Consider the following 23,781-nt stretch of genomic DNA (forward strand, 5'->3'; position numbering starts at 1 on the left):
CAAATGTTCGTTCAAATTTACTTTGAGTACGATTGGTTTGAACACGTAAAACAACACGCAATTAACGATAAACACGTAAAACTGCGCAGCATTAACCCAACAAATCATTTGACAAATAGCTGTAACAGGATAATATCCAAGGGGGTAATCCATCGACCGGAAGTTGAAGCCGGCCGGGTGCCGCCATCTTGTAGCAGAACTTCACTTGCGTTAGCATTTCCATTGACTCCCATTCATTTTGGCATCACTTTGACAGCGAATAACTTTACATCTGAGGCGTTTAAAGACTCCATTTGTCCATTATTTATTTCTAAAGAAACACGACAATGTATAAAGGGCTCCATTACCTTCTACACTCACCGGCCACTTTATTAGGTACACCTGTCCAACTGCTCGTTAACACTTAATTTCTAAGCAGCCAATCACATGGCGGCAACTCAGTGCATTTAGGCATGTAGACATGGTCAAGACAATCTCCTGCAGTTCAAACCAAGCATCAGTATGGGGAAGAAAGTTGATTTGAGTGACTTTGAACGTGGCATGATTGTTGGTGCCAGAAGGGCTGGTCTGAGTATTTCAGAAACTGCTAATCTACTGGGATTTTCACGCACAACCATCTCTAGGGTTTACAGAGAATGGTCCGAAAAAGAAAAAACATCCAGTGAGCGGCAGTTCTGTGGGCGGAAATGCCTTGTTGATGCCAGAGGTCAAAGGAGAATGGCCAGACTGGTTCGAGCTGATAGAAGGGCAACAGTGACTGAAATAACCACTCGTTACAACCGAGGTATGCAGCAAAGCATTTGTGAAGCCACAACACGCACAACCTTGAGGCGGATGGGCTACAACAGCAGAAGACTCCACCGGGTACCACTCATCTCCACTACAAATAGGAAAAAGAGGCTACAATTTGCAAGAGCTCACCAAAATTGAACAGTTGAAGACTGGAAAAATGTTGCCTGGTCTGATGAGTCTCGATTTCTGTTGAGACATTCAGATGTTAGAGTCAGAATTTGGCGTAAACAGAATGAGAACATGGAACCATCATGCCTTGTTACCACTGTGCAGGCTGGTGGTGGTGGTGTAATGGTGTGGGGGATGTTTTCCTGGCACACTTTAGGCCCCTTAGTGCCAATTGGGCATCGTTTAAATGCCACGGCCTACCTGAGCATTGTTTCTGACCATGTCCATCCCTTTATGGCCACCATGTACCCATCCTCTGATGGCTACTTCCACCATGTCACAAAGCTCTAATCATTTCAAATTGGTTTCTTGAACATGACAATGAGTTCACTGTACTAAAATGGCCTCCACAGTCACCAGATCTCAACCCAATAGAGCATCTTTGGGATGTGGTGGAACGGGAGATTCGCATCATGGATGTGCAGCCGACAAATCTGCGGCAACTGTGTGATGCCATCATGTCAATATGGACCAAACTCCCTGAGGAATGCTTCCAGCACCTTGTTGAATCTATGCCACGAAGAATTGAGGCAGTTCTGAAGGCAAAAGGGGGTCCAACCCGTTACTAGCATGGGGTACCTAATAAAGTGGCCGGTGAGTGTATGTTACATTATCGCCCCGTAGAAACAGTTTTTGTAAAAATAGGCTAACGATTGCGTCATAACCACTCGACTCTCTGTCGCGCTGTACAGTAATTACCGTACAGACAGGAGGAGAAGCTCGCAGGCAATCGGGGGGACGTCCCGTCAAGGGAGAAGCCCATAGATAATGAGTCCATAAAAGCAACGGAATACTTACTCCTGCTCACTCACGCCAAAGAACTCTTTGCTCAAGTTCCCCGTCTCTGCAAGATTAACGTTGGCAATTTGCACGCACAGCTACTAGAAGATTTACGTCTGTCAGACAGGTTGCTCACGTCATCAAGCTTAGTTTGAGTCGGTTTTAGTCTGCGCGTCAGGAACGGAAGTGCTCAAAAATTGCTTCAACTGTCTCAACTGAGTTCCAATGAGATTGCTCTGTCCACTTCTTATACTATGATAATATAGCATAACATTTCGCGTTCCTTGCAGTTAATTCATTATGGTGACACAAAATATTGCGATCAGACGTACAGGTACCGTGATCATGATTCATTAATTCTATAACATCTCTGGATGGTGAAAACGACATCTCCCATCGTTCAACTCTCCCTCATAGCGTCACCAAGCTTCGCCTTTGTTATTGTTGGTAACTGCGCCCTCTAGTGGCGAAAAATTCCTACATATTGTACCTTTAATTTTAAAAGCCTAACCAGGGACAGGGGTTGCAAATTAGTCATGGCTAGAAACCTGTATGCATGGCATCTACTTTGTATTCTTTATAAAGCAATGTTCTATGCATTTGTCCCTGTCAAATAAACATTAAATAAATAAATAAACAACATCATCAGTGCATTAAACAGCAGAAGCAGGAGCACAGCTTGAAGAGGTGTTGCCGAGGCTCGGTGTGCTTACGACTGATCCGTAATTGACAGCCATGGTCTGCAGTGCCCAGGGAACGCCGAGTCCCACCAGAATATCAAACACGTTACTACCGATAGTGTTGGACACGGCCATGTCTCCCAGACCTACAGAAGCAGAAGAACCGAGATGTCAACTCCTCTCCGAAAAACATTCACAGCTCACATCTCTTTGTTTCAGTGCGATGTATATAATGCAGACTTTCAGAGTGGCTGTTGGAGAGTAGCAATGTAAAAACAAGTCAGCAGAAAAACTAACAGCAAAAAGTGACTTACAAAGTAAAACTGCAAAAGGGAAAATAGCAAAAAAGTAATAAGCAACATTAAACAATAAATAAATAGAAATCCACACAAATTAAAGTAAAAAAACTACACGTTTTTCAAAAGCACCGCAAATCAGCCAAAATAGTACATTTTAGCAAAATTAAAACGAATATAGAATATATAAAATAAAATAAAGTATTTAGTCAAATGCTGCTGTTATTATCATTATTAAAACATTGTCCCTTTTCTTTAATCATCCTGCTAAAAAAAAGAAAACATTGGCTCAAAACAGTGACTAAAACAAATAAAATAATAATAATAACAATAATAATACATTATTTTTAATATTATTATTTAGAATAATACATATTTATTATTAATTATTTTAATAAATAATTTAGTTTGAGCATTCAGCTAGAAAAAAACATTGACTCAAAAACATAATAATAATACATTATTATTTATTTTTTTCATTATTAATTATAATACATTAATATTTATTATTCATTATTTTATTAAATAAACAAGTATTTAGTCAAATGCTGCAGTTCATCATTATTAAATCATTGTTCATTTTCTTTAATCATCTTGCTAGAAAAACAAATAAAATATAATAATAATCTTATGTAATAATAATAAATTATTATTATAATTATAATCTATAATAATAAATATGTATTCATTATTTTATTAAATCCTTTTTGTCTAGAGAAAACATTGGCTCATAAACATTAATAATAATAATAATAACATTATTATTATTAATTATTATTACTGATGTTTATTATTAATTACAATACACTCATATTTATTATTAATTATTTTACTAAATAAAAAGCATTTAGTCAAATGCTGCTGTTCATCATTGTCATTACAATCAAAACATTGCTCCTTCTGTTTGAGAACTTTGGCTCAAAAACACTGACTATAAAAATTTAATTTTGTGCCAGAAATTACACATTTAACCTTTAACTTTTAGATACATACATATAAACGTCAATGTAGCATTAGCTTCAATATTTTTGGAGTGCAAGGGATTGTGGGTAACATCAGCTGTTCTCTGATGCACAGATGGCACTGAGATGCAGCCCATGTGATTGATAGTGACACAGGAACAGGAAATCACATGATCAGATCCTGCGATACGTGAAGCTGAAACATCCTGCCGCAGTTTTATTGATCGGCCAGGAGCTGTCGAGATCAGAACGGCACGATCGATCTACCTTGACGAGCCACGATCAGACTGGCGATACAGTCCGGGACGCTAGTGCCCGCGGCCAGAAACGTGATGCCCATGATGACATCAGGAATACCGAGTGTGTATCCGATGATCGTCACCTGAGAGACAGCGAGGGGAGAGGGTTAATACAAACTAGAAGGACAAATCAAAGAGAGAGAGAGAGAGAAAGTATCGCGCATACCATCCACACCATAAAGTAGGAAAAGACTGCGATCCAGACGGTGGAGAGGATGAACGATAGCATGAAGTATTTCTCCCAGCGAGACTTGGCACAGTTCGGGATGGTGAAGAACAGGATCAACAATAACGGCCAAGAGATCAGCCATTTAGTCGTGTTCACGCAGCCGCCTGAAACACACACACAACTAACATGATTATTGACTGTTTTACAGGGATATTGAAGTATAAACACATTTTCTGTTCTCGTTTTACAATCAGATACAAAGCTTGTGTTTAACCAGCACTATTCCTTTAAATGCTCATATTTGCTGCTAAAATGCACCATTATGAGGTACATTTCTTTCTTTACTTTTTGACACGAAAAGTAATAAGCAACATAAAAATAAAGAAAGAGTAACAAAAAGTGTCAACTACATTTTTAAATAGTGATGTAAAAGTTTAAATGTAAATGGTGAAAAAGTACCATAGACAGACAGACAGACAGACAGACAGACAGACAGACAGACAGACAGACAGATAGACAGACAGATAGATAGATAGATAGATAGATAGATAGATAGATAGATAGATAGATAGATAGATAGATAGATAGATAGATAGATAGACAGACAGACAGACAGACAGACAGACAGACAGACAGACAGACAGACAGACAGACAGACAGACAGACAGACAGACAGAGATGGATGGATGGATGGATGGATGGATGGATGGATGGATGGATGGATGGATAGACCGATAGATAGAGATAACCTGGAAATCTGAATGGAGAGGTGAGTTCACTCTCTTTCTCTTCATTGGTTTTGTCTTCTGGTACGTTTCCATTCTCGATGTCTGGCTTCCCGTCCACCACAGCCGTCTCCACTCCATTGGCTGACTGGACCAACCTCTGACGCTACACACACACAAACACACACACACACACACACACACACACACACAAAGTTTTATGGGGACTTTCCATAGACATAATGATTTTTTTACTGTTTATGTTCGCTGGTCAATGTTTAAATGTGAATAAAAGGCTAAATTAAATCTTTTCATCATATAAAGCGATCGAGTCTCATCAGAAAATTTGGACTAAATCGCTCTATTCATATGGATTAGTTTTATGATCTCTTTATGAACTTTTTGAAGCATCGAAGTGTTAGTTGTGTAGCTGTCAATGGAGGGACAGAAAACTCTCAGATTTCATCAAAAAGATCTTCATTTGTGTTCCTGAAGATGAACGAAAGTCGTACGGGTTTGGAACGACATGAGGAAGAGTAATTATTAATGACAGAATTTTCATTTTTAGATGAACTAACCCTTTAAAATTTAGCTCTTAAGATTTTAAATTTCTTTGATTGTCAATAATACAAAAAATAAAATAATAATTATGAAATATAAAAACATTTTAATTTATTTATTTTGGGGTAATTTCTTGCTAAGTTTTGTAAGAATCACCATTTCATATCTTTAATTCAGCTGCTAATATGCCGCAAACTAAGTGTGTATATTAATGTGATATTGTTTTTGCTGTATCACAGTGTGGTCTGTACATCCAGGCATCTGTACCTCAGTTATGATGAGCCGGCTGGCCATGCGCAGGCGAGTCTTGGGGCCGAAGTGGTTGGTGACCATGACACGCAGACCCGCTTCAGGGAAACGGTAATTCGTAGGACTGGCGTTGATGATTTCATCAACCATTACCACCGAACCTCGACTGTAGATCTTACTGGACTTGACTTGAGAAAGCCAATAAAATATATTTAAAAAAAACACACAGAGCAAATTATGACTGATATTCTTTCTTGATATTCTAAAATAGCGTGTTTCAGCACTTATATGAAACATTTACTCTGCTATCTATTAGATGTTTTTTTTGAGAAGCATCAGAAAAAGAGTGTGCTATGCAGACTTCAGTTCATGCAGAAAGGTTTAGTAAGACTAAACAGACAGGCAGGGTTAAGCGTGAAGATACTGATGCCAGAAACTAACTCTGGAGAGACAGAAGAGATGGTTGCTGTACCTCTGAGGAGCTACAGAGCTGGATAAACAAAGCCCTCTCGTGTCTGCTTTAATCCTGAAGCAGGAGAGCTCTTCTCTCACAAAGACAACAGACAAATGCAGTCATGCTTTTCAGAGCATGAAAATAAATATCTATAATTATCTATCTATCTATCTATCTATCTATCTATCTATCTATCTATCTGTCTGTCTGTCTGTTATCTATCTATCTGTCTGTCTGTCTGTTATCTATCTATCTGTCGTTCTATATATCTATCTATATCTGTCTGTCTGTCGTTCTATCTATCTATCTATCTATCTATCTATCTATCTGTCTGTCTGTCATTCTATCTATCTATCTATCTATCTATCTGTCATTTTATCTATCTATCTATCTATCTATCTATCTATCTATCTATCTATCTATCTATCTATCTATCTATCTATCTATCTGTATCTCTGTCTTCTGTCTATCTATCTGTTTATCTATCTGTCTGTCTGTCTGTCTGTCGTTCTATCTATCTGTCTGTCTGTCTGTCTGTCTATCTAAAAAAATAATTACTTACATTTTTAGAATATAATATATAATTTTAAATAAAAAATGTATAAAATGATATTTTAAAATGTAATTCAGCAATTGAAAACATTAATAAAGTCACTATGTATTAATAGCATTTTTTTTTTTTTTACAAACAAGTCAAATAATAGATGCATATACATAAAGACACCCCAGAAATATTATAATCTATATTTTCAGATGTTTGTAGCATAACTGACTGTATTTAGAACTTGCAGAACTGGACATTTTCTTTTGAACAAATTTAAGTCTTCTTATACAGTATCACATGTTCTACTGATGACCTCACACTTGAACTGACGGTGACAAGGGTATGGAATTATGAAGTATGACTAGTATTAAATCTGAATTTTTAAAGCCTGTCTGTCTGTTTAGTCTAACCTGGACCCATGAGCGGCGGGACAGACGGATCATCTCATTTACAGTCTAAACTGTGTTTACCGTCCTCCAGTTCACTGCCGGCCGCTGCGTTTCCATTGGCAACATTCTTATCACTCCGTCTTGTGAAAAACTTCTGCAAGCTGGAATTAAATCTAATAGAGACACAGATCCAAAACAAAAGAGGCTTGATTAGGAGCATCCACAGGTTATATAACAAACTGAGAGTTCCCTATCGGTCAGTCACTACAACGTAGGTCAGACTGACCAATAGGAATCTCGCTAGAGAGGCCAATCTACTTCGAGTGAAACTAAAACAAGCCAATGCACATTGGCGTGCAATCATTTGCATCAGCTGTGAGCCTCGCAGCGCGGGTATTTAACGAGCAGCTGTTGTGATTGCACACTAGCTTTTTGCTTCGGAGCCAAACGCTTCATGCATAATCTACAGAGTGTGACTCTACGAGCCTCTTCGTTGGATCTCTCGGGTGCGGGCGTTACAGCACGGCAGCGCGAGCAGTCTTGTCCTCTCTCTTCTGTCTTTGTCTTTTTGTTTTGTGTTTTTTTTTTAGCAAATTCAAAAAGCTGTTTTAACAGCTGGTAAGGTGCGCAGTTCAGCGCTCAAAAGCTGTTCTCACAGCCGGTAAGACCTGCCAGCGAGAGAGAGAGGCGGCGCACAGACGGGTGCACATTCCCGTCTGTGTTCGCGGCGACTGTTCCCCTGCGTGCTTCAGCACTAGTGAGAGTAGTCCCTAAAAGAGCAAACACAGATAGAGAGTGTCTTTTTAAAGATGACTTTCTATCTGTGTGTTTCTGGATGTGGTCGTTACCTGGGCTCACAGGATGGTCACAAACGCTGCCTCGTGTGTCTGGGCATTGAACACGCTGAGGCAGCGTTTGTGGATGAGTCATGTACCCATTGTGGTAAGATGACCATCGCGGAGCTACGGTCGAGACTCTTGTTCCTGCAAAGGGGCGGAGTCCCCGTGCCTCTGCCTCGATCCAATCCTCCTCAGAGGGTTGCTTCGGGCGGTGGCGCGGGTGACCTGAGGATTACGGTGAGCGCGTCTCCTTCGGGGAACCAACCCCCTAGGAGCCCTCACCCCTCTCATGCTCCGCAGCCAGTTGAGAGAGAGAGAGCTGGACCATCCATTGGAGAGAGCTGGACCATCCTCGAGGTGTGTACTGGTTGTCTCCTTTGGGGCTCCCAGTGAAGACCAGATGTCGATCGCTCCATCGGAGGGTGGGTCAGACCTCTCTGCGGACGACAACTCGGCACCGCTGCCTCCTTCGGGGGTGCCAGCGGTGCCTGAGACGGACCCGGAGATGATGGCCATACTTTCCCGGGCCGCCAACGGGGTCGGGCTCGTGTGGAATCCTCCACCGTGTCCCGAACCCTCGAGGTTGGACGATTGGTATCTCGGGGTGGCGCGCGCTGGTTCTCAGCAACCCACCCCAGTGCCTTTCTTCCCGGAAGTGCAAGAGGAGCTTACGGGGACGTGGACGGCACCTTTTACTGCCAGAAACCGTTCCGGTGGCTTCTCCTCCCTCACCACCCTTGATGGCAGAGCGGCTAAGTTGCTATGCTTGCTATGCTATGCAACTGTGCCCTAACTCCACTTGGCGTGGAGAACCGTGTCTCCCTTCCCGGGCCTGTAAGTACTCGTCGGATTTAACCGGCAAGGCTTACAAGGCCTGTGGGTAAGCTGCCTCTGCCATGCACGCCATGGCATTGCTGCAGGTCCATCAGGCCAAGGCACTGAAGGACCTGCACGAGGGTGGTCACGATCCCCAAGTTCTTCAGGAACTTCGTATCGCGACGGACCTCGCGCTTCGTGCGACGAAGGTGACCGCGCGGTCGGTGGGTCGTGCGATATCCACCCTGGTGGTCCAGGAACGCCATCTCTGGCTGTGTCTGGCTGACATGAGGGAGTCTGACAAACTCCGGTTTCTCAACTCCCCTGTGTCCCAGACCGGCCTCTTCGGCGACGCGGTCGAGAACTTCGCCCAGCAGTTCTCGGCTGTACAAAAGCAGACGGAGGCCATCAGACACATCCTGCCGCGGCGGCCAGCTGCTGCCTCCACCCCACCGCCTGAGGCACCTCAGTCTGCTCGTCGCCGAGGGCGTCCTCCTGCGTCTGCCCCTGCTCCCGCACCGCAGCAGCAGCCTCCACCTAAGCGGCGCCGTGGAGCCAGTCGCAGGCAGGGCGCCCCGCCCGTCCAGGCCCCCGCCAAGAGGGGCGGCAAAGCCAGGGGTAAGCGGCCCTAGGACGGGCGACCCGGAGGGAAGGGACTGCTCTCCAGGAGACGATGACTGCATCGCTCCCTCCCCCGGAAGAGGGCCGGGTGGAAAATCTTTTGTTTCGTTCTGTTTGTGTTCCGCCGCTGGCCTTAAAACCAGCGGTACCCAAATTTTCAATAAAAGAGCAGTTTCTACCATCTCTGGGTCCGAAGAGGACCCGGAGAGCAGTGGGGGGACAGAATCCTCACCACTCTCATCCGCCTCCTCGGTCGCCAGTGAGCAGCAGTGTGCAGTTCGAGAACGCCACCTAGCCGCCTCCTGCACCTCCTGCCCCGTGGAACCAGGTAAATGCTGCACAGCACACACAGACCCCGCTACGGGCCGCCTCCCAGAGAGAGCCTCCCGAGCCACGTCCCTGTGTTCCACCTCGCTGCCCCACTCCAGGTACGCCTACGGTCCCTTTGGTCCCGCTTGCACGGTCTCTGAGAGCCTGGTTAGCGCTACCCAGTCCGTCTCGCTGGCTCATTCGGACCATCAGGCTCGGATATGCGATTTAGTTCGCCCGGCGTCCCCCCAAGTTTCGGGCCATCCACTCCACTACAGTGAGAGCAGCCGATGCCCATGTCTTGCGTGCGGAGATCGCAGTCCTACTGGCGAAGGACGCGATAGAGCCGGTCCCTCCAGCCGATATGAGGTCAGGGCACTACAGTCCCTACTTCATTGTACCCAAGAAAGGTGGTGGGTTACGACCGATCTTGGATCTGCGAGTTTTGAATCGGAGCCTCCACAAGCTACCGTTCAAAATGCTCACGCAGAGACGCATTTTCGGATGCATCCGTCCCCAAGATTGGTTTGCAGCGATCGACCTGAAGGACGCGTACTTTCATGTCTCGATTCTTCCTCGACACAGGCCGTTTCTGCGCTTTGCGTTCGAGGGTCGAGCATATCAGTACAAGGTCCTGCCCTTCGGGCTGTCCCTGTCTCCCCGTGTCTTCACGAAAGTCTCGACGACTGGCTCATACTAGCACACTCTCGAGATCAGTTATGCGAACACAGGGACCTCGTGCTCACGCACCTCAGCCAGTTGGGCCTTCAGGTCAACTGGGAAAAGAGCAAACTCGCCCCTGTGCAGAGGATCTCTTTTCTCGGTATGGAGTTTGATTCGGTCGCACAGATAGCGCGCCTCACAGAGCAGCGCGCTCAGTCGGTGCTGAGTCGGTGCTTGAACACGTTCAAAGGCAGGACGGTGGTCCCACTGAAATTTTTTCAGAGGCTCCTGGGGCATATGGCAGCGGCAGCAGCGGTAACTCCGCTCGGCTTGCTTCATATGAGACCGCTTCAGCACTGGCTTCAAGGCAGAGTCCCGAGATGGGCGTGGCATCAAACGTTATTGGCAATCACACCGGCCTGCCGCCAGACCTTCAGCCCGTGGTCAGACCTCTCGTTCCTTCGGGCAGGAGTCCCCTTGGAACAGGTCTCCAGGCATGCTGTGGTATTCACAGATGCCTCCGCCACCGGCTGGGGTGCCACGTACAACGGGCATGCAGTGTCAGGGGTGTGGACGGCTCCCCAACTGCATTGGCACATCAATTGCCTCGCGTTGCTAGCAGTACATCTCGCTCTGAGCCACTTGAAAAGGCCGCTACAGGGCAGGGACGTACTGGTCCGTACGGACAACACAGCGACCGTTGCGTACATCAACCGACAAGGTGGTCCACGCTCCCGTCGCATGTCGCAACTCGCCCGCCATCTCCTCCTCTGGAGTCAGAAGCATCTGAGGTCGCTTCGAGCCATGTATGTCCCCGGTGTGCTCAACCGTGTGGCCGACGAGCTATCACGAGCTGTGCTTCCGGGAAAATGGCGACTCCACCCCCAGGTGGTTCAGCTGATCTGGAGAGAGTTCGGAGAGGCTCAGGTAGACCTGTTTGCCTCTTCAGAGACCTCCCACTCCCAGCTGTTTTACTCCCTGACCGAGGGAACACTCGGCACAGACGCACTGGCACACAGCTGGCCCCGGGGCCTCCGCAAATATGCATTTCCCCCCGTGAGCCTGCTTGCACAGACACTGTGCAAAGTCAGGGAGGACGAGGAGCAGGTCCTTCTGGTGGCTCCCTATTGGCCCACCCGGACTTGTTTCCCAGAACTCATGCTCCTTGTGACAGTCCCTCCCTGGCCCATTCCTCTGAGGAAGGATCTTCTGACTCAGAGATGGGGCACCCTATGGCACCCGCATCCAGACCTCTGGAAACTCCATGTCTGGTCCCTGGATGGGACGCGGAGGTTCTAGGTGACTTACCCCCTGAGGTACTTAACACCATCACTTCACCACGGGCGCCGTCCACGAGACGTGTTTACGCCCTGAAGTGGAAACTGTTCGTCGCATGGTGTTCTTCTCGCCGAGAAGACCCCCGTAGATGTTCGATAGGGTCTGTGCTTTCCTTCTTGCAGCAAGGGTTGGAGCGAAGGCTGTCTCCCTCCACCCTCAAAGTACATGCTGCCACTATTTCAGCTTATCACGACCACATAGATGGCAAAACAGTGGGGAAGCACGACCTGGTCGTCAGGTTTCTTAGGGGGGCGAGACGATTGAATCCTCCTCGACCCCCCTCCATACCCTCTTGGGACCTTTCCCTGGTGCTTCGAGCACTTCAGGATGTTCCCTTTGAGCCTCTGCAGTCAGTAGACTTAAAGCTTCTTTCCATGAAGACTTTGCTACTGGTTGCACTGGCCTCTGTCAAGAGGGTAGGAGACCTGCACACATTTTCGGTCGACGAATCATGCCTAGAGTTCGGGCCGGGTGACAACCATGTGGTACTAAGACCCCGGCCTGGCTATGTGCCCAAGGTTCCTACCACTCCCTTCAAAGACCAGGTAGTGAACCTGCAAGCGCTGCCTTTGGAGGAGGCAGACCCAGCCCTGGCTTTGCTCTGTCCCGTTCGCGCTTTGCGTATGTACGTGGACAGAACTCAAAGCATCAGGACCTCAGACCAGCTCTTTGTCTGTTACGGAGGCCAGCAGAGGGGAAAGGCTGTCTCCAAGCAGAGGATGGCCCACTGGATAGTGGATGCAGAGGCCCGGCTCTGTCGGCTTGCTGCACCCTACTGTGCACCCTTATTGCTCCAGAGTGAAAAACCTGTCGAGTCCTCCAAAACCCCTCGGCCCGGACATGGCGGAGCGTCCGGTGCCAGGCCTTTATCCGCTGAATCCCTGAGAGCCGGATCTGGGCTGGGTTCCATATGTGTGACCCTACGGGGATCCCATGTGTGTATATTCTCCACGGCTGCTCCTAAGTCGGAAGCCCGTGTCTTTCCCCTGGGCTAAGTTCCCATTATTCATATACAGTACAACCTTCGGGTTAGTCCATATGTATTTTCCACATAACTCTTTGAAGAAGTGGCTTCCGCAGCGTTCTCCTTCCTAATTAGAAAGGGCACGCTTTCCCAGTGTTATCCAATAATCTCACTGTATGGGTTATTTCGGAACAACAGTGACAGATACACTCTGTGTAAAGCCTCCTCCTATCGTCCTTCCAGGCAAGAAGGTGTAGAGGCTTGCACGGGACGCTGGATGGGGTGCAGCAGCTGTGGCGCTTTGGTAGGGATTCCTATTGGTCAGTCTGACCTACGTTGTAGTGACTGACCGATAGGGAACGTCTCGGTTACATATGGTAACCCTCGTTCCCTGAGGGAGGGAACGGAGACGTAGGTCCCGTCACCACATCTGCTGCCGCCCGCTGGGGCGGCCAGCTTTTTCAGGTTTGGCTCCTCAGCAAAAAACTAGTGTGCAATCACAACAGCTGCTCGTTAAATACCCGCGCTGCGAGGCTCACAGCTGATGCAAATGATTGCACGCCAATGTGCATTGGCTTGTTTTAGTTTCACTCGAAGTAGATTGGCCTCTCTAGCGAGATTCCTATTGGTCAGTCTGACCTACGTCTCCGTTCCCTCCCTCAGGGAACGAGGGTTACCATATGTAACCGAGACGTTTTCTTCCTGAGTGCCAACATTTACCGCTCTGGGATGACCAGAATTAAAAACATCATGATAATTAACGACTTCACTGATTACAAGTAATTATCATTATTTTTTATTTTTTATATTCGATACACTACCAAAGTTTGGGGTCGGTAAGATTGTTTCCGAAGAAGTCTCTTCTTCTCACGAGGCTGCATTTATTTGTTAAAAAAAATACAGTGGAAATATTGTGAAATACTATTTGAATATGTTTTAAAATGTGATTTATTCCTGTGATCAAAGCTGAATTTTCAGCATCATTACTCCAGTCTTCAGTGTCACATGATCCTTTAGAAATCACTCTAATATGATGATTTGATCAAGAAACATTTCTGATTATTATCAATGTTAAAAACAGTTGTGGTGCTTCATATGTCTGTGGAAACTGTGATACATTTTATTTCGGCATTCTTTTATGAATAGATGGTTCAAAAGAACAGCATTTATTTGAAATATAAAACTTTAGGGACTGTTTAGGGGCTACCGGAGGAGTTTTTAGATCTATAGTAAAAATAGACTTGACTCTCCCTTCGCCAGCAATACATTTTTCTATGACCCTCCAAAATGATTGTGAAAAAAAGCATGACCCTCCCCAATAATTTATTGATTACTTCTGTACTGGTTTGCGCTAAAATACACACAATTATCTCTCTCTGACACACACGCACACACACACACACTTATTAATAATCTTAAAATGAAAATGTTCTCCATTGACGCCGACCCGTCGTCCAATATAATCCACTGCTTGCCTGTTCGTCTATGTATTAAAACTGGTATCCCGTATTCGGGATTCAGTATGCAGTCCCGGAACTAGGGCTGTAACGATATATGCGATATGAAACCGAAATCGCGACACTCAGATCCACGAACCTTTGTCGCGTGTGAGAAGGCAGAATCCTTCCAACTCCCAGTGTTATAATAAAGAGTCCAGACATTAGAAAAATATCAGTCTACACGTGCGTTTTATATTTGATATGAGGGAAATACACATTACGGACGTGACACAAAAAAATCTTTAACTTTTATGTGGCAAAATATTTTTTTGTAATTCTGTGAATTAGCCTACACTGCGCAAACCAAAAGTAATAGGCTACTACCCACCGGATGAAGAAGGGTTGGCTCTCCACAGAACATAAAATATTCATTTTATTTTATTTTTCGTGTTCGCATTTATGAGGAAAAAACAAAGTTCTCCGTTATGGATGTGACTAAAAGACTGCTTTAAAACTTTCACAGAGACCTCAAACAGAAGACACAAAGCCTTTCTTTAAAGTGAATTTCGTTTTGTAGCCTATTAATTGTATCTTAGGCCATGTCCACACGGACACGGGTATTTTTATAACCAGAGTTTTTCCTACAGCGTTTAAAAAAAAATCCCATCCACACATGCTCCATCTCCGTCTACATGAAAACGCAAAAACACGCTATCAAGCATGGTCAAGAGCATGCCACGCCAGCAGGCGGCGATATAAACCTTAACCGTAAAGCCACGTTGGCCAATCAGAAGCGCAAATCTGACGTCAAACACAAAAACACGCTATCAAGCACGGTCAAGAGCATGCCACGCCAGCAGGCGGCGATATAAACCTTAACCGTAAAGCCACGTTGGCCAATCAGAAGCGCAAATCTGATGTCAAACACAGCGGATAACGGCGCACACTCTGACGTCGCAAGGCAAAAACCCCGGTTTCACTGTCTACACGACAACACTGTAACCGGCGTTTCTGAAAATCCTCACCCTGGCAGGGGTTTTCAAAAATGTTCGGTTTCAGTGCGTTTTCGTGTGGACGAATGGCCGAACCGCGTAAAAAAATTCACGGTTATAAAAAATACCCGTGTCCGTGTGGACAGGGCCTTAATTTAAATCAATGTTTCATCAACCAATTGCCTGGATTTAATAAATAACGGATTTAATTCAAAACGAAAGAAAACAGACTTCTCTCTGCTTATGTAATACATATGAAATGTGCATTTCCGCAAAGATCGCAAGTCAGCATCATCAACTTCATCTTTGCAGCCGACACTGACACAGAAAACACCTGTTTATTAATAAACAATTCAAATGTCTCCTTGCTATATTTGACATATTCATAATCATTACTTTTGCCGGTTCTTTGTGACAGCTTTTAGGTGCTTTATTGGCAGCGCCACCCTTACATGTTACATGAACGCGTCATCACCGCACCCCGGTTTTGTTGGGTCAGACCCATATGCTAGCGATAGGGGGCCGAGACTGAGAGAGCCACGTGGAAAAATATGCACCAAACAAGCCACTTTGAAATGTTGCTGTTTTCATGAATACAAAAGTTCGGTGACCCTCCCCCTAGACTAAAAAAAGTTGGATGACCCTCCCCTCAACAAAAGAATAAAAAGACATGACCCTCCCCATTTCATAAATTACATCCATTCCAAAAATACAGTAGAAATAAATAAATGTTCCACTTTTGAAGTACAAAAAATTGAGGGCTTTTGAACATAAATCGCAATATTTTGTTTTAGTCCTAATTTTGAACTTCACTCTATTCTGCAAGTGTGTGTATATCTGATATGCCTGTGGAGAATACTCACTTCATGATGAGGATATATACAACATACATGAGCACCAGCACCAGACTCTCCCACCTAAAACACACACGACAGATTTATACAATCAAAACCAGACGTCAGATCAGTTGGAGCTTAACAAAAATCAGACAAGAGAGGAAAACGAAAAGAGACTCACCACACAATCTTTCCATCATAGATAAACTGATTGAATTCAAACAAAAAGATAATCAGTGCAGTTACAGTCTAGTTCCAAAATAAACTGTAATATTCAATATAAATAAATAATATATATCCCATATTATTAGATACTTTAGAGCAAATATTCCTATGGAGGAAGTTATTGTATGATGATTAAAATCACAAAATGGCCTTAAACAATTACTAAATAAACTGCAAAAGAGATTGCATGCTTCAGAGAAAAGCACAGCAACATGTTCATTTACAGTTACGATTCACAGTAAATGATGTGTGTTTAAGTCTCTAATAATCTGCATTTGGCAACGCTACATACGCCAACCCTCTTCCCAAATTCTTAATGAGAATCATTTAGAAATCTGTTGTTGTCAACAAAGAGAAGCGTTAAGGTCTCAATGCAGGTTTCCGACAAAATAATGGTTTAATGACTGAACGCAAAGTAATTAAGACAACCTAACTGTAATTTTACTGTTGTTCTGTAAAATAAAATAATGATAATAATAATTATTGTTGTTAATAATAATAATAATAACAATTCTATTTATATTTTTATTGCAACATATATTGTATAATAATATTATATATATATATATATTGAAATACTTTTTAAAAATATATTTTTTAAATTATAATTGTATGTATCGTTGCAATAGTAATCTATTAAAATAAAAATGTATTAATAATAATAATATCACATGCCTGAACCCTGAATTACAGGATGATGTTGTTACAGTGTGTTTCATTTGAGACTCACCACAATAAGAGCAACTACAGACAATATGTAGAAGAAAGAGTCACGGAAAACAGCCCACCAGGTCAGTAAGACCACCTACACACATCAACACACACTACTGTTAAATCAATCAATAAATACACAAAGCTAAAGAATAATGAACAGTGTGCACTGAATATGACCTGCGGTTTACAAAAAGAAAAAAAAGAAAACAACAATGTTAAACAATATGAAATGATAAATGGTTCAATATATAAATGTCACAAGACATGCAGCAAGGCCTCCAGTTATTATCTCAGAAATAAAAACAAATGCAATTTTAATCAGATTTTGTATGAAAACCTTTTGGAAATCCAATAAGAACAATAAATATGAGCCAAGAAAAATCTAAGTTAAATAAATTTTAAAAAATGCAGTTGATCTTAAGAGAGAGAAAAAAAGCATTCTGGAAATAGAGGGTCAAGTTGAGTGCATAATATAATGAGATACATTATTCAACGCAGAACATTTTGGCAAATGCATTGAACCCGACCAAAAAAGAAAAAGAAAAAAGTTTACTCTTAAAACAAATCAAGATCAGTCAATTGTTCTTTCATGGTAAATGGTAAATGGTAAATGGACTGCATTTATATAGCGCTTTCACAGACCCAATGGCCACCAAAGCGCTTTACATTTGCCTCACATTCACCCATTCACACACTCATTCATACACCGACGGGCGACGGCAGCCATGCAAGGCGCCATCCAGCTCGCCGGGAGCTTGATATAAAGCTTGTCATAAAAGAACCATCATCTTATCAAGCACCATTTTATGGTTTTTGAGGTTCTTTGGACTTTAAGTCTATTCTTCATATCAGTGTTTTGGTGCTGAGTTCTTTAATGCACCCTTATGTAGATGGTTTTCTTATTTTGAAATATTGCTGACTTTACAGCTACTGTTGGAGAAGAAGCACACACACACACACACACCTGCCCGGCAAAAATCCCACAAACTCCTATGATGCAGAGAATATTGAAGACGGCAGAACCGACGATAGTTCCAACTCCAACATCACCGTGAGTGATGAAGACCCCTGAAAACACAAACGTTTAACACAGAAACTGTGTCACAGTTTAGGGGTTTGCTCAAATCTGAACACAAATACTCTCAGGAAGAACACTGCAAAAAAATGACGTTCTTCCTTTCCAGGACAAATAATAACAATTCTTAAAAGAAGATAGATTTACGTGACGAGGAAAGTTATTTTTTTCAAGAAAGTCTTGTTTTCTGAAAAGCTCTGCAAAGTTATAATGCTCAAAGTCCCTCCAGCGGGAGTTCTTCTCTATATCAGTGTCAGTGTTTCTGAACTCCTGAAACGCCTCCATTGTAGTCTTGAGTTTCTTCCTGGAACAAACATGTCACAATATTCCTCATTTAAATAATTCATACGCAGAATAAAGGGGCGGGGCCTGGTTGAGTTAATTAGTAGTGTGTTGAAACTGGCGGTTATGGGAAGAGCGGGACATTTCCCAAACACACTCGAAGCGCTTGACCAATCACAACACACTGATCCAGACGACCAATCAGAGCACAGTGTGCTTTTCAGAAGGAGGAGCTTCATAGAGACAGGAACTAAACAGAGCGTTACTAGCTATGTTTCCATCACCCTGTTTTATGAGCATATTGAAATATCGCATCAGAAACGAGTGATGGAAATGCCAAATAAAAAAAAAAATACAAAATCCCTTAATTCGCTAAAATTTTATGCTCGCTTGAGGTGGTTTTTGCCTTGTGCAAAACACAGTTAATGCAAATAATGGGAAATGGAAACGCATCTGCCGAATAAATTCTGACGGGAACTGAACCGGATCATTTGGCTCAGCTCAGTAATAAGAGTATAGGCTTGTGTGTGTTACTCATCTTGTTTTCTGACCCAATATTAAGGATGATCTTTTCGTCATACCACACGCACTCCATGGAAACTTTGAAAAGATTCGCTTCATGTTTGGATGGAAACTCGACTACTGACAGACTGGGAAGAGAGGAGCTGCAGCAATGGAGAATATGGGGAAAATTATGTTTTTTGAACATTCAAACATGAAAGCTCTGTAAAGAGCATTATAGATAACAAGAAAAAATATCTGCCAATGGTCTCAGAAAAAAATATTTTAGTTCAAAGGCAAAACAAGATTTGTTTTTTCTTTTTCTTGTTTTGAGCAAAAACTCTCTTCATTTTGATACAGGTAGACATAATCTAAAGTCATGTTGCATGTCAGGTAAATGTATCTTGATTGAAGAATATAGATATTTTAGATATTTGTACTGCAAAACAAGACAAAAACACTGAGGAATAAAACATTTTTTGCAGTGAACAATGTGTGATGATTGTTACCTATCACAGATGCGAAGAGTTCTGGCGCTGAGCTCCCCGCCGCCATGAACGTGGCACCAGCAACATCCTCGCTCAGATTCAGCTTCTGCACAACACAAGAACAGCAGACGCTTCACATCCAACAAAGCCTTTGGCACAAACCCCACCCAAAACTGGAGCAGTGTGTTTTATCAGCTCCTGAAAGCCTCCAAGTGGGTCAGAGGAAGAACAGTGCGGATTCTGCTCTCATTGTACCGCGGTATTACTCAGATGAAGGGGAAATTCATTGGGATCGGGATTTCTATGGGATTTGAACAATCCTACCTCACAGATTTTCTCAAGAGACATCACAAAGTAGTCGTCGCACACGATCGCCAGGGCCAGGAACATGTAGAGAGCCTGTAGGAAGACAACAGAAGATCTCAGGTCAGACTTCACCACCTCAAATAATCACAAAATTCTCCAAGATAACAATTAGATAAATTCTGCTGTGAAAAAGACAGTTTCAGAAGAGATTGCAAAGAGGTCTTATAAACTGATCTCGAAGGTCATTTCTCATCAAATTCTCCTGGACCGAATGATCAGAGCTATGCTGTCAATATTCATTTTATAGTTCTGTCATTTTCTGAGCCGTAACAGACTCTTTGCAAGTACTGTATGTGAATGAAAATGCTGTTAACTATGCAAGCTAGATTTTGTGCATACTGTAAGTGTCAAACTTTAGTGCAATTCATTACAGTACATCTACATTTAATAATTTAGCAGAAACTTTTATCCAAAGCAGGTTAAACAAGAGAAACATCACAAAGCAATGCTGTTTAAGCTATAAAATGTTTTTATTTTTGGCTTGATTTGTGGTTTATGTGCTTTAAGTCATGGCAGAGCAACAATCTGAAGTTAGTAAAATTTGTTTAAGCTGTCAATGTTTATCAGTACTGTTAACTATTCAAAATTGTGTTCATTAATTAAAACAAAGCTGAAAGAAAATGAAATGTAGTAATATTAGATGTAAAACGAGAATTAGAAATATTGAAATAAAATATGTTGAAGTAGCCTACTAAATTTACTACAAACTAAAGTAATAGTAAATTAAAGCTAAATGGAATTATTTTTAAAAAAAAACAAGAAAATGACAAAAGCACATCAAATTACTAAACTTTTATTGAAATAGAAAACTGAAAATATAAAAATAAAAGCTTAGTCAAAATATTAATAAATAGTAGGCTACTATTGTATGAATAATAGCCACTGATGTGTAGGCCTATAGCTGAAAAATAATATACTTAATGTCACAGACATAAAACCTCTATGTAAAACAGATGTAAACTCTATCGCCCCTTTCAGTCTGTCAGTATTAATGTGTATTACCACCACAAAAATAGAGTAGGGGGAGGCTGCAGACCTGGAGCCGGCAGATATATGCCCCTGGCAGTTTTACGCCCCGGCAGTTCTACGACCCTGTTGTTCCTGATACGTCCAGTAGAGGGATATACTGCGAAATAACATCATTAAATCGACGCTTAATAACCCGTCCATAGACTTGACAATTTTGTGTTTTTTGTTAATTTAAATATAAACGTTATAGTGTAGATCTGCACGGATTAAATTATCTGTTTAACAAAAAAACAAGGGGGGTAAACGGACATCAAAAGAGATTGAATTAGGGTACACAAATCAATGCAATATTACATTTTGTCAATATAAAAACATGTAAGGTTCTTTACAACAGACTCAATGATATTATTTTTTTTATAAACCTTTGAGTTTAAAGGTTCTGACATTTTCTTAAAGGAAGAAAAAAATGAACTTTATATCAGAGGAGAATATTCTAGAATCAGGATTACTTTGAATGGTTCTGTCTTTATGAAGATGAAACTTGCCCAGAAGACAAAGTAATAATACCGTATAATCAAGTTTAACATCGTTAGAATTAAAATCTGACAAAAATAGATTCTGTCGTTTGTATGTTAAATAATCTGCTAAAGTTATTGTTTTTTAGCAATGATGAAACATTTATTATTTATAAACGATTAGCTCGATAGAGCTAGGGTAGGTAGATATCAATTCATTTATATATCAATGGATGGGTCTATAATGTATTTTGACAGGTTTCTGTTCTATCTGGCTTAAACTTAGCTAACCACGTGTAGGTTTAGCTTCCCCTATCTTCTCTACTCAATTTAAAATTAATTTGAATTTGAATTTTCTTTTGTTGCCTGTCTTTAGCTTGGCCTCTTCTGGTAAGACTCTGTTTACTCCTTGCATTAAAACATACTCCACATGGTTTATAGAGCAATATTACAGTAGATAATGGAAATATGTGAATTTTTTTACAGTCTATGGTGTGAACACGCAAAAGACACATTTATAATAGGTATGTAAATCTCTCTCTCTCTCTCTCTCTCTCTCTCTCTCTCTCTATCTCTAAGTAAAGAGTTAAACTGCACACTCACTCAAATACGTTAAAACATTAAAAACTTTCCCCATATGGTTTGAATGTAGATTCTGGTTTGAGTTGTTTCTTATAAATGAGATGATCTAATTATCTCATTTATATCTTAATATACATTTTTTCTTAAAATAGCTTACTGATCTGGACTCAAATGTAGGGTATGTGCACTTAATGTGGGTTTTATCATACTCTGTCTTTACCAAGTTCTCTTTAACTTGGATCTCATAAAGGTGTGTTTGCTTTAGCTACTTAAGGAAATACACACACACACACACACAGGGACAAGGTCAAATTCACCATGGATGTCCTTTTTAACTTTTTTAATGTTTCATTTTTTAATGTTTCATCAGTGAGCAGGAGCAGTTAAAGAAAAAAAAACAGTTAAAGAAGAGTGGCAAACCATAGGGGAGTAATCATAATTCATAAATGGTGTTAATAAATATTTTTTTGTGAACAACAATATTGTCTATATCTTCTAAATGGCCCATGGAATTTTATAAAAGGGATAAATTGTGTTTGTCTTCATAAAATGCTGTGTAGGACACTGTTTTGTAGCTGTATGATGACCAATTGAATAGTACAGCAGATATTTCATCGAGGATCCATATTATTACACGGTACTGCATGTCTAATGGGCTATATAGTTAATATCTAAATGTGACTTTATATAAATTCACAAAAACATATTTCACTCAGTCTCCTGTATATAAAAACGGTCTCAGGTTACGAATGTAACCTCTGTTCCCTGAGAACAGGGAACTCAACAATACGTCATCGACGTTATGGGGAACGCCTCAGGCGTGACAGGTGTCTGAAATCACTATCAAATCACGTCAATCACATTGACCGGCGACAGCCCGTGAATCATTAACGTGAATGATTAACGTGCGACCTGGAAGTATATAAGGGCGCCTTGCAAACATGACAAATCACCTTATCGTCTGAAGGGACTGTACGGTAGGCAAGCCCCGAGGCATGGCAGGGAGACGTATTGTCTCGTTCCCTGTTCTCAAGGAACAGAGGTTACATTCGTAACCTGAGACGTTCCCTTTCGAAGGGAACTCAACAATACGTCATCGACGTTATGGGGAACGAAATACCCACTCCGCCATGCTGAGGGGAGTGCATGCCCAAAGGCAGTGACAACTGTCAGAACCAGCAATTTCAAATGAAACGCTAGAACCACTCACCGTCAGGTCACACTAGGCTGTCAGTGACAGCATTCCCTACGGTCATAGCCTAAGCTATAAGCCTCACAGGAAACCTCCATAAACATGGTTAAATGAAAAGGCCTACCTGGGCCTGCTCAAAGGCCTAGGACCACAACTTCAATTAGAAGGGGTCCCTTCTAGGGAATGTGGCTAGGGAACCCGAAGGAACCCCAGCCAGTCACTATTCAGGGGAACGTACTCACCCCGAAGTGCCACCAGGACGGCCTGACCTGGCGTCAGAGCATAGACACTTAGTCTGGCCACTTCCTGTCAGTCCGAAGACAGAGCCTCTGGACACTTGCCTTAAGTAAGGCATCCAACCCGAGGGACTGCGAGCTGGCAGTGAACCACTCGGCCCGGATCTCAGAGACGGGACATCCCGGAGAGTATGACTCAGCAAGTGCTTTCCAACCCTTACCAGCGAGGGGAGTTTCTCTACTCGATCCATGGATCTACCCAGTGCTTGTGATTCAAACACTGAGGAGGCCTGTGAAGGCCTAAGGGCTGATCTAACTGGGAGGCCTCACGAGAGGCCTACGGCCGTCTGACCAGACTCAGGAGTCCGCGTGCTCATAGTGACCCTCTGTGAGGGGAGCACATGGTCCGCCTGGTACACTTAAGTCGAGCCAGGGCGCAAGCTCGCCTTCAGCAGCTGCCTGATAAGGCCAGCTGAAAATGATAGCAAGAGGCCACTAGCCTCCTGAACCCAGCACCGCTAGGAAACCACTCACAGGGAGGCCTGGAGAGGCCTACAACCTGATAACCACAGTATGTGGGGACCCTCAGGGAGGCCTGGAGAGGCCTACAACCTGATAACCACAGTATGTGGGGATCCTTAGGGAGGCCTGGTGAGGCCTACTACCTGACCGTACTCACTCAGGGAGGCCTGGGGGAGCCTACTACCTGATAACCACAACCTGTGGAAACTCACCGTCAGAGAGGCCTGGT

General features: G+C 42.8%; 1 protein-coding gene across 1 annotated transcript in view; it reads right to left on the minus strand.

The window, feature by feature from the left end:
* The window catches only part of slc24a4b (solute carrier family 24 member 4b), a 67,640-nt gene that overhangs the window by 6,025 nt on the left and 37,834 nt on the right, over nt 1-23,781 (minus strand). Inside the window, exons 4-15 of the mRNA XM_056262862.1 lie at nt 19,495-19,569; nt 19,192-19,276; nt 17,789-17,892; nt 16,841-16,915; nt 16,067-16,092; nt 15,913-15,966; nt 7,150-7,241; nt 5,700-5,869; nt 4,896-5,037; nt 4,144-4,310; nt 3,946-4,060; nt 2,454-2,566 (exon numbers count right to left, since the gene is read on the minus strand). Coding sequence (XP_056118837.1) covers nt 2,454-2,566; nt 3,946-4,060; nt 4,144-4,310; nt 4,896-5,037; nt 5,700-5,869; nt 7,150-7,241; nt 15,913-15,966; nt 16,067-16,092; nt 16,841-16,915; nt 17,789-17,892; nt 19,192-19,276; nt 19,495-19,569 — 1,218 coding nt within the window. The remainder of the gene's footprint in view (nt 1-2,453; nt 2,567-3,945; nt 4,061-4,143; nt 4,311-4,895; nt 5,038-5,699; nt 5,870-7,149; nt 7,242-15,912; nt 15,967-16,066; nt 16,093-16,840; nt 16,916-17,788; nt 17,893-19,191; nt 19,277-19,494; nt 19,570-23,781) is intronic.

Source organism: Rhinichthys klamathensis, unplaced genomic scaffold, assembly GCF_029890125.1.
Source record: "Rhinichthys klamathensis goyatoka isolate OS25496 unplaced genomic scaffold, OSU_Roscu_1.1 h1tg000196l_1, whole genome shotgun sequence".
NCBI classification, from domain to species: domain Eukaryota; kingdom Metazoa; phylum Chordata; class Actinopteri; order Cypriniformes; family Leuciscidae; genus Rhinichthys; species Rhinichthys klamathensis.